The sequence below is a fragment of the Ornithorhynchus anatinus genome, chromosome 5 (genome assembly GCF_004115215.2).
Source record: "Ornithorhynchus anatinus isolate Pmale09 chromosome 5, mOrnAna1.pri.v4, whole genome shotgun sequence".
Lineage (NCBI taxonomy): Eukaryota > Metazoa > Chordata > Mammalia > Monotremata > Ornithorhynchidae > Ornithorhynchus > Ornithorhynchus anatinus.
In genome coordinates, this window is record NC_041732.1 from 57,050,620 (window position 1) to 57,061,704 (window position 11,085).

The 11,085-nt window shown below is 56.9% G+C and overlaps 1 protein-coding gene across 1 annotated transcript; it reads left to right on the top strand.

Moving 5' to 3' along the window:
• Positions 1-243: 243 nt before the first annotated feature.
• MMP23B (matrix metallopeptidase 23B) lies at positions 244-10,974 on the top strand. The gene is made up of 8 exons (XM_029065697.2): positions 244-612; positions 1,345-1,481; positions 2,228-2,367; positions 6,064-6,231; positions 8,494-8,658; positions 9,212-9,322; positions 9,672-9,798; positions 10,518-10,974. The coding sequence occupies exons 1-8, from the start codon at positions 433-435 to the stop codon at positions 10,690-10,692; spliced, it is 1,203 nt and encodes a 400-aa protein (XP_028921530.1). The 5' UTR covers positions 244-432; the 3' UTR covers positions 10,693-10,974.
• The last annotated feature ends 111 nt before the right edge of the window (positions 10,975-11,085 follow it).

Here is an 11,085-nt window from a genome sequence, read left to right on the forward strand (position 1 = left end):
AGGGGCTAAGGTCCCGGAGGCAGACAGCGGGGGGGGGGGGGGCGGGAGGGGGGCGGGGACCTCCCCCCACCCCACCCTTTTTCAGAGGGGGAAACTGAGGCCCGGCAGGCCAGAAGAGAGTGAGGCCCGGAGCCGCAGCTGGTCCTGCGGAGGGGGCGGCCATCCCGCCCAGCTGCTTTCCCTTTAGCGGCTGCTGGGGCCGCGGCCCCGGGCCAAGTCACGTGAACCCCCCGGTTCCCAACCCCTCGCTTGGCCCGGCGGCCCAGAGGTAAAACCGGCGGCGGAGAGGGGAGCCTTCGAGCCCGGCTCCTGCCCCGCTGACAGCCGGCTCGACGCCCACCGCCCAGCCTCTTCCATCCTCCTCCATCCTCCCCCATCCCCATGCGGCCGGCCCACTGATTTCCCCCCCCCCGCCCCAGGCCAGAGGCGGTCATGGGGGGGACCCCTGGGGCGGAGCCCCCCGAGGGCGGCCGGGAGCTGGGTTCCTGCTGCAGACCCCTCCTGGGAGCACTCTGCCTCCTCTTCCTCCTCCTCCTCCTCGTCCCCCTCCCGTTGGTAGAGCTCCTGGAGAGCCTCGGAGACCCGGCCGGCCCCTCCCTGCAGAAGACTCAGGTGAGCCAGCCCGCCACGCCCCATCCTGGACCCGCCCGACCACGCCCTCCTCGGACACGCCCCATCCCATCCCATCCCATCCCGTCCCATCCCAACCCATCCCAACCCATCCCAACCCATCCCATCCCATCCCGTCCCTCCCACGGGCCCCCGCTGCCCTTCCCTTTGCCGCCAGGGAGCGACGCTGCCGGCCTCCCCGCAGAGGCAGGAGAGGCCCAAGGCCGGGAGGCCGTGGAGCCGGGTCACCCCCAGGGCAGGGGGCTTTGTCCAGGGTTTTGCCCCCTGCCCTCCACCCCCCCTCCGTCCTCTCCTCTCACCCCTCATTCCAGCCTCCTCCCTGGGGAGTCGGTGGTGGAGAGGGGGCTTCTGGCCGCCTTGAGGCCTGGCTCGGCTCTGAAGTCATCCTGCCTTCCAGCCAGGCTGGGGGAGGGTTGGGCTGGGGGACGAGAGGAGGGGGAGGAAGAAGCGGGGGAGGCCCTGTTGAGGGCGGAGCGGTGCCTGCACCCTCTCTGACTCCCTCTTCTCCACCCAAGCCCGCTGGACCGGCGCGGGACGGTCTGCCCGGCCCACCTGCTGGCCCTCCGCCTTCGGCCGGGCTCTGCCTCCTGGCTGGCTTTGGCTAAGACAGCCCTGTCCTACTGCCCGAGGTCTACTCTGAGCTCTTCTTTGCCCCAGATGGAGCCAGCCTGGACCTTGCCCCTCTCCCCCGACCCCCTCTTCTGTCTCTTTAAGGAAGATACCAGAGCCGCTGGCGCCCCTGGCCCTCGGCCCCCCACCGTCCCGGCCCCCCTGCCCCGTCGGACCCGGAGACGACGCTACACCATTACCCCAGGCAGGCTTCGTTGGGACCACTTCAACCTGACCTACAAGTGCGAGCGGTGAAGGGGTGGGGGTCTGGAGGGCGGTGGGATGGGGACTCAACAAGACCCGGGACTCCACAGATGAGGGAAGGAGTAGGGGTATCTAAAGGATCAGAGATGGGGGGGTGCTAAAAAGCTGGAAATTAAGCGCTTAGTAAGTGCTTTCTTTGCACACAGTAAGCGCTCAATCAATACAGTAAATGGGGTTGGTGAGTGGGTCTTGGCCCTGGCCCCTGCAGCTGAATGAGTGGGACGGGTCAGGCCTGGCTGGGACTGGGCCAGGACTAGGGCTGGCTGGCTGGTCCTGGGCTGACTGGGCTAGAGATGGTTGGGAATGGCCTGGCTGGGCCTTGGGCTAGGGCTGGCTGAGGCTGAGCTTGCTGGGCCTTGGGCTAGTGCTGGCCGGGCCTGGAACGAGGTCTCGAGAAGCAGCGTGGCTTGGTGGCAAGCGCCTGGGTTTGGGAGTCAGAGGTCGTGGCTTCTAATTCCGACTCTGCCACTTATCAGCTGTGCGTTTTTGGGCAAGTCACCTAACTTCTCTATACCTCAGCTATCTCATCTGTAAAATGGGGATTAAGACTATGAGCCCCATGTGAGACAACCTGATTATCCCAGTATTTAGAACTGTGTTTGGCACATAGTAGGCGCTTAACAAATATCATCATCATTATTATTATTATTAACTAGGCTAGAAGAGGGCTAGCCCTGCTAGTGGCTGGCAGGGTTCTGCGATGTGCCGGCTTCTCTGCCCCCAGGATCCTGTCCTACCCCAGGAACCTCATCAATGAGAGCGAGACCCGGCGAGGGCTAGCGGCTGCCTTCCGCATGTGGAGTGAGGTCTCCCCGTTCAATTTCAAGGAGGTGCCTCGAAGCCGGCCCAGCGACCTCAAGATTGGTAGGGTCCCTCCCCTCCTTTCTACCAGACCCCCAGCCACTGTTTGTGTGCATACACCCACACACTCACACATGCACACTCATTCAGCCGTGGTCCAGCTTGCAGGGATCTTTCCTTCATTCAGTAGTATTTATCGAGCGCTTACTATGTGCAGAGCACTGTACTAAGCGCTTGGAATGAACAAGTCGGCAACAGATATAGTCCCTGCCGTTTGACAGGCTTACAGTCTAATCGGGGGAGACAGGCAGACAAGAACAATGGCAATGAATAGAGTCAAGGGGAAGAACATCTCATAAAAACAATGGCAACTAAATAGAATCAGGGTGATGTACATCTCATTAAACAAAATAAACAAAATAAATAGGGTGGTAAAGATATATACAGTCGAGTGGACGAGTACAGTGCTGAGGGGGTGGCATGGGAGAGGGGGAGGAGGAGAGGGAAATGGGGGGAGAAGAGGGTTTAAGCTGCGGAGAGGTGAAGGGGGGTAGAGGGAGCAGAGGGATAAAGGGGGGAGCTCAGTCTGGGAAGGCCTCTTGGAGGAGGTGAGTTTTAAGTAGGGATTTGAAGAGGGGAAGAGAATTAGATTGTCTGAGGTGAGGAGGGAGGGCATTCCAGGACCGCGGGAGGACCGTCGGTCAAGGGTATTTTATTGAGTTCCTCTTGCATTTGTTCATCCACTCTGTGCGGGGCCCTGAACTAAGCACTTGGGAAAGTGCAGGATATGTAAAAGACATGATCCCCACCTTCAAGGAGCTTAGGGTCCGGTAGGGAAGACAGAAGAGAGGCTCCCAGTGCCAATTCTATCTGCTGGGGCAGTGCCGGTGATGGTGAGTTTCTGCTGTTAGGACCAGCTAGGGAGTTGGGCCAGGGGATGGATCCAGTAGGAATCATGAAAAATAGTTGGCTAACGCACACAACAGAGACCCAGTGGATGCCAAGGCAACCATCTGCTGGGTAGGGCGAAGCGTGGACCCTCTGCTGGAGTCATTTTGGCTCTCAGTGGGTCCCATACTGCGAGTGTTCAACACTTAGCTGCACTCCCGCTGGCCAACTCATTTTTATTCATTGTATTTACTGAGTGGTTACTGTTTGCGGAGCACAGGGCTTGAGAGAGTACGGTATAACAATAAACAGAAGCATTCCCCTCCCACAACTCGTTGCCAGCCAGTCTCCAGGGGAGGGTGACTGGAGCAGAGTGTGTGGGCTAGTGGCCCTGTGGCCACTAAGCACCGAGCACCAATCCCCCCTCACAGGGGCTCGGTCCCGAAGTCTCAGGATGGTGGCTCCCCCGTCGCTGTGGATGGGGCTCTTCATCATCACCATCAACTGTACCATCACCACCTGCCAACTCTAGTTGGCAGAGAAAGAAGGCCGACTGCAGGTGCCGAGAGCAGAAGCTCCTTGAGGTCGGGGATCGTTTCAATCAATCGATCCGGATTCATTGAGCTCAGGGGTTTAGTGGAAAGACCCCGGGCTTGGGAGACAGAGGTCGTGGGTTCTAATCCCGACTCTGCCACTTGTCAGCTGGGAGACTTTGGGCAAGTCATGCCACTTCCCTGGGCCTCAGTTACCTCATCTGTAAAATGGGGATTAAGACCGTGAGCCCCATGTGGGACAACCTGAATGCCTTGTTATCTACCCCAGCGCTTAGAACAGTGCTTGGCACCTAGCGCTTAACAAATACCATCATCATTACTATGTTCAGAGCACTGGGGAGTATGTCGTGGGCAGGGAATGTTACTATTGTTGTTTTGTACTTTCCCAAGCACATAGTACAGTCTCTGCACACAGTGCTAAATAAATGTTGGGCAGGGATTGTCTCTATCTGTTGCCGAACTGTACATTCCAAGCGCTTAGTACAGTGCCCTGCAAACAGTAAGCACTCAATAAACACGATTGAATGAAATAAGAATGAATGAATGAATGAATGAATGAATACAACACAGTTGTATTCCCACAGTGAGCTTGCAAAGTAGCGTTTACCAACTATATTGGATGGTAGGCTTCCAAGGGCTTAGTACAATGCTCTGCTCACAGTAAGCACTCAGTAAATACCCTCGATGGATTGTTTCCCAGGGAATGCTGGGAGTGGTATCTGTGTGTAGCTCATGCGTGAATGAATCGGTGTGGGCGCTTGGCCATTCTTAGCACAAATCTCTGATCACTTCAGTCAGTGGTATTTATTGAGCACCTACCCTCTGGCCTCTCTCCACCCACTCCCAATCCTCCTCCAGCTTGGCGTAGAGGAAAGAACACGAGCCTGGGAGTCAGGAGACCTGGATGCTAATCCTGACTCTGCCACTTGCCTGCCATGTGACTTTCGGCAAGTCGCTTCACTTCTCCGTGCCTCAGTTTTCTCATCTGGAAAATGGGGATTTACTACCCGTCTCCCTCCTTCTTAGATTGGGAGGCCCATTGTGGGGCAGGCACGATGTCTGATCTGATTATCTTGTATCTAACCCGGAGCTTAAAACAGTGCCTGGCACATAGTCCGCACTTAACAGATACCATGGGGCTGCCAATCTAGGTGGAAGGGAGTAGGATTTGATCCCCATTTTACAACTGAGAAAATCGAAAGGGAGTAGGATTTAATTCCCATTTTACAGCTGAGGAAACTGAGGCAGTGCAGTGACTCGCCCAAGGTCACGCACAGACAAGTGGCAGAGGTGGGATTAGAATCCAGGTCCTCTGACTCCCAGCCCCGTGGTCTTTCCACTGAACTAAGCTGCTTCCCTTCTAATTAGAGGAGAATACAGGTAGCAAATCACAGGTTTCCAGCCCTCAAGGATCTTACAATCTAATGGGGAGCAGACAAAAATTATTTCCAGAAAGTGAAAGAAGCAGGAGGCCCGCTTCAGGAAAAATAGCTGAATGTACAGATTTATAAGTAAAAGTGCACTTAGTTGCAGGGCTAAAACTAAAAACACCCAAAGGCTAAAGGTGGGAGTTGGGCAGAGATGACTCAGTGGAAAGAGCCCGGGCTTGGGAGTCAGAGGTCATGGGTTCGAATTCCGGCTCTGCCACTTGTCAGCTGTGTGACTGTGGGCAAGTCACTTAACTTATCTGTGCCTCAGTTACCTCATCTGTAAAATGGGGATTACTGTGAGCCTCATGTGGGACAACCTGATTACCCTGTATACCCCAGCGCTTAGAGCAGTGCTCTGCACGTAGTAAGCACTTAACAAATATCAAAATTATTATTGCAATGTGCAACTTTGTGTATATGTGTGTATTTGTTGTCCAGACCCCCGTGTAGCCATTGGCCCTCAGTAGCCATGCAGATGTGTGGAGAAGCAGCGTGGCTCAGTGGAAAGAGCACGGGCTTTGGAGTCAGGGCTCATGAGTTCGAATCCCAGCTCTGCCACTTGTCGGCTGTGTGACTGTGGGCGAGTCACTTAACTTCTCTGTGCCTCAGTTCCCTCATCTGTAAAATGGGGATTAAGACTGTGAGCCCCACGTGGGACAACCTGATTCCCCTATGTCTACCCCAGCGCTTAGAACAGTGCTCGGCACATAGTAAGCGCTTAACAAATACCAACATTATTATTATTATTATGTGTGTCCTGGCCCACTCTGGTCAGTGGCAGGGGTGAGGAGCTGGGCTGGGGGAACAGAGGTCTTGGGAGACAACAGGTCGATTCCCGGGCCGGAGTGGGGTGCAACTGGCTGAGCCCTCGCTCCCTGCGTATCCAGGTTTCTACCCAATCAACCACACGGACTGCCTGGTGTCCCTCCTCCACCACTGCTTTGACGGCACGACCGGCGAGCTGGCCCACGCCTTTTTCCCCCCAACCGGCGAGATCCACTTTGACGACAGCGAATACTGGATTGTGGGCAACACCCGGTTCAGCTGGAAGAAAGGTGACTGGGGTCTTCTGGGGGTGGGAGTGGGTAGGGCTTCTTCCGGGCGACTGGAATCTGATGGGAGTCGGGGTGACTCCAGCAAGTCCCTGGTGACTGGACTCCAGTGGTGGGGGTCGGGGCTGGAGGGGAGTGGGCAGAGTCTTGGCTTCTGGGTTGGAGGATCGGGGAAGAAGGGCTAGGTTAGGGAGACTGGCCCAGCCTGGTGAGAAGGCCTAAGAGAGACTTTGATTTCCTATCGTGATTTCCAACACACGGGGAGAAGAGGAAGTGGGATGCCACTGCGGCAGGAGGCCTGTAGAGGATACAGCAGTCAGGACTTATTATTAATAATGATAACAATTATTATTATCATGGTATTTGCCAGGCACTGTACTGAGCACTGGGGGGGATACAAGCAAATCGGCTTGGACACAGTCCCTGTCCCAAAAGGGGCTCACAGTTTCAATCCCCATTTTACAGGTGAGGGAACTGAGGCCCAGAGAAGTGAACTGACTCTCCCAAGGTCACACAGCAGACAAGTGGTGGAGACAGAATTAGAACCCATGACCCTCTGACTCCCAGGCCCACGCTCTATCCACTACGCCAAGCCGCTTCCTTAGCAAAATAGGACGGAGGGGGGTTCGGGGTGGAGCCTGACTCTCCTCATGGGGAGGGGACTTAGTCGGACAGTCAATCGTATTTACTGAGCGCTTACCGTGTGCAGAGCACTGTACTAAGCAATTGGGAGAGCACAATATAACATTATAGCAGCCATATTCCCTTCCCACAACCAACTTACAGTTTAGAGGGGGAGGCTGACATTAATATAAATAAATAAAATGTCAGATATGTACATGGGGAGAGAGAGAGGAGGATTTGGGGGCTTTCTGTATGGGGCTGGCGGGATGGGAGTGGGAGGATGGGGAACATTTGGGGGCCCGGGTGGCAGCTGTTTTGTGGTTCAGCCGGTTAGCTCGTCTGGGAGCCGCTGGGCCGGGCTGAGTCACGCAGCAGCTCCTCCACGTGAGGCTCTGGATCGGGCCTCGCAACCCCAACCCGCGGAGGGAGGGAGGGGCTGACACGTGCATCTTCTCCACACTGGGCTTTGCATTCTTGCAGCCGAATGTAACTGGGAACCGACCAGGGGCCCGTCTGGGACCTCCGAATGGCCCTGTGAAAGGAGGCCCGAATTCGGGGCTTGTAGCCCTCAGGTTGTCAGTGGCCTGGATATACGGGGCTCCAGGTGCGTGTGGGATGCCATCCGGTCCGGGATTGGGGGCAGTGGGCCACGGGGAGAAGCAGTGTGGCCAAATGGAAGGAATGCCGGGCTGGGAGACCAGAGTTCTAGGCCCAGCTCCGCCACTGGCAAGCTGGGCGACCTTGAGCAAATCACTTTGCTTCTTTGGGCCTCTGTTGCCTCACCAGTAAAACGGGGGTGAGATCCCTGCTCTCCTTCCCTCTTAGCCTTTGACCCCTTTCTGAAGTGCAGGGGCCATCTGTTTCTCATCATTATCTCATAGCAACCCAGGGCTTAGCACACAGTAAGTGCTTACTCAACATCATTGTGGTAATGAAAAACCCCTAGCTGAACAGTCCCGGAAACCCTGAGGAAAAATTCTGCTCCTCTAGCCACAGCTCCCTACTGACTTTTGTTTTTAATTTGTGTGTTGCTTATTTGTCCTCGTCCCTTATGGCTGTTGTAATGTTTTAGTGTTTCATTGCTCCTTATGTGTTCAACTCTGGTCCACTAACCCCACTATATTCACAGGTTGTGAGCCCCTAGAGGGACAGGATCCATGTCTAATAATAATAATAATTCTGGTATTTGTTAAACGCTTACTATATATATGCCAAGCACTGTACTAAGCACAGGGGTGGATTCAAGCAAATAGGGTTGGACACAGTCCTGGTCCCATGTGGGGCTCAGGCTCAATCTCTATTTTACAGATGAGCTGACTGAGGCCCAGAGGAGTGAAGTGACTTGCCCAAGGTTTCACAGCAGACAAGTGGTGGAGCCAGGATTAGCGCCCTTAACCTTCTGATTCCCGGGCCCATCCTCTATCCACTATGCCATAATTTCTTCCTGTATACTCTTTCCTAGTACGTAGTACTGCACAGAGTAAGCGCTTAATAACATACTACTACCGAGCCCAAACAGAAACTGGGCGGCAAGGATGAAAAGAAACCAGGTGGTGAGATGAGGAGTAAGGTGAGGCGTGTTGGTAGGGTTAGGAGTGGCACACTGAGGGCCTCGCCGTCCCCTCTGTCCCCTCTCTTCAGGCGTGTGGCTCACGGACCTGGTCCATGTGGCTGCCCACGAGATAGGCCACGCGCTGGGCCTCATGCACTCCCTGAATGGGAACGCGCTGATGCACATCAACGCCACACTGACGGGCAAGAAGACCATTTCACAGGACGAGATGTGGGGCATCCATCGGCTCTATGGTAAGCGTGGGAGCTGGGCGGGGGGGTGTGGTGTGGGCTGGGCTACACCCCCTTCACTCCCTACCGTCTTGGCCAGACCAACCTGGGGCAGCAGTGGGGGCAGATGGGGCTTAGCCGTTCCCCCGGGAGTGGGGGTTAGCTGGACTACAGGGGCCCAGGGTCATTCCCCATCTTCCGAAGTGACCCACCAGTCCAGCTGGGGGGTGGGTGAGGGGAGAAGACTCTCTGCTCTGGACCAGGCAGCTCCCCTACCCCCACCCCACCCCACCTCCACCCAAGCCCCCAACACTCATCCCCCGTACCCTTGCTACCTGACTTCACCTCATCCAGGCCCGCCCCCTTGCAGCAACCCCGGACTGGCCCTTGGGGCCAACATGGGTGACTCCGCCCTGCCCTTTGCTTGGATCCATCCATCCACAGCCCCTCCGCCTGCCCACACTGTTGCTGGAACACTGGACTGCCCAGGACCAACAGGCTGGGCTGGACTGGGTTTGGTCCCTCCCTGGGGCCAAAATAGGGCCTGAGGTCTGACTGACCCCTTCTATCCCCTCAGGCTGCCTGGACAGGCTCCATCCCTGCCCATCATGGGCTCGGAGGGGTTTATGCGACTCGCGCAGGAAGTTCATGAAGAAATTCTGCCCCAACAGCTGTGACTTTTGCTACGGTACTGCATGCCCGGGCTCCCATCCCAGTCACCTCTGCCCCTGCCCTGACCCCGAGGGGGACGGGGCTTCCCCTCTGACTCAGCCCTCGTCTCCGGCACCCGTGGGAGAGGCTGGCCGGAATCACGGGCCGGCGGGGTGGCTGCCCCTGTTCAGCTCAGCCCACCCCGTCCCTCGGTATCAGGCACCCCCCCACCGTAGCCCTCCATCCTGGGTCAGTAGGGTGGAAGCAGTGCCCTGGGGTCCACGTTCAGCAGCGTGGCCCGGCCGCTCCCTATGGGCCTAGGCGGGGGCAGGGGGTTTCGGATTGGCTCTAGAACCTCAACAACCACACTCCTTCTCCCCGCACAGAGTTCCCCTTCCCGACGGTAGCCGCCACCCCTCCGCCCCCCAGAACCAAGACCAAGCTGGTGCCAGAGGGCAGGAACGTCACCTTCCGCTGCGGCCAGAAAATCCTCCACAGGAAAGGCAAAGTGCAGTGAGTCCTTGGCCCCTCTCCGTCCCCTTCTCTACCCGCCCGTCTCCCTCCCCCACTCACCGGTCAGGGAGCCCAGGGCCCCATTTGCCCGGGCTCACTGGGTGGTGCTGGCCGCCGGCCGGGCCCTGTCCAGTAGTGTTACAGCCGTGGATGGCTGTGTTCAGGCTTTTCATTTCCGGGGCCCGATCTCCCTCCACCCCCTCTCCTGCTGCTCAATTCCATGGCATGGAAGTGGTGCCAGTTAATAGGTAAGTAAGGGAACGGTTTGGGCATGGGGATTTAGGGGTGCCTCTAGAAAGATGGTCAGTGGTGGGGATTGCCAAAAAAGGTCCCAAATGCTGTTCCATCCTCTACAGGGTGTAATAATAACTACGGTATTTGTAAAGCACTTACTATGTGCCAGGCACTATTCCAAACACTGGGGTAGATCCAAGGTGATCAGGTTGTCCCACGTGGGGCTCACAGTCTTAATCCCCATTTTACAGATGAGGTAATTGAAGCAAAGAGAAGTTAAGTACCTTGCCCAAGGTTGCACAGTGGACAAGTACCACAGGGTCGATAAAGTGAGGTCCCGTGTTCCTGAGTGATGGCAGGGCTCCACTACAGCTGTTCCTCTCCATATGGGGGGGTGGGGAAGGGGGTCAGAGAGGGTGGGGCTGGTGGGGGAGCTGCACATCGCTTCCCCTTAACCCCTTGTTTGTTGGCCCTGCCCCATGCAGCTGGTACAAGGACCGGGAGCTGCTGGAGTACTCCTACCCAGGCTACCTCGACCTGAGCGATGCCCACATGAGCGTCATCGCCAACGCCATCAATGAGGGCACCTACACCTGCATCGTGAAGAAGAAGGAGCGCATCCTCACCACCTACTCCTGGCGGCTGCGTGTGAAGCGTTAAGTGGGGCCGGGGGTGGCTGGGGCCCCGGGCCAAAGAGCTCCCGCTCCCCTGTGCCCCTTCCTGTGGGGTGGGGGCTCAGGAACAGTGAGGCACCCGCTTCCCCAGAATGGACTCTGTGGGCCAGGACAGAGGGGAGGGGGCAGCGGCGAGGCCAATTGAGTGGGCTGAAGCCTGAGACTTTGCTACGGCGACTCCCAGCCCAGGCCGGCAGCCGGTGGGGGCACCCGGGTGAGGGGGGTGCTGCCGGACAGGGCCCGAATGATAAATGCTTTTGCCAAAGAACGACTGCTGCCCTGAGCCTTGGGCTGGGAATGGGGAAGGATGGAATGGATTGGACCAAACACGAGAAGCAGCAAGGTGAGGGGGCAGGGAGATGGGGAGTTCACCTCTCCG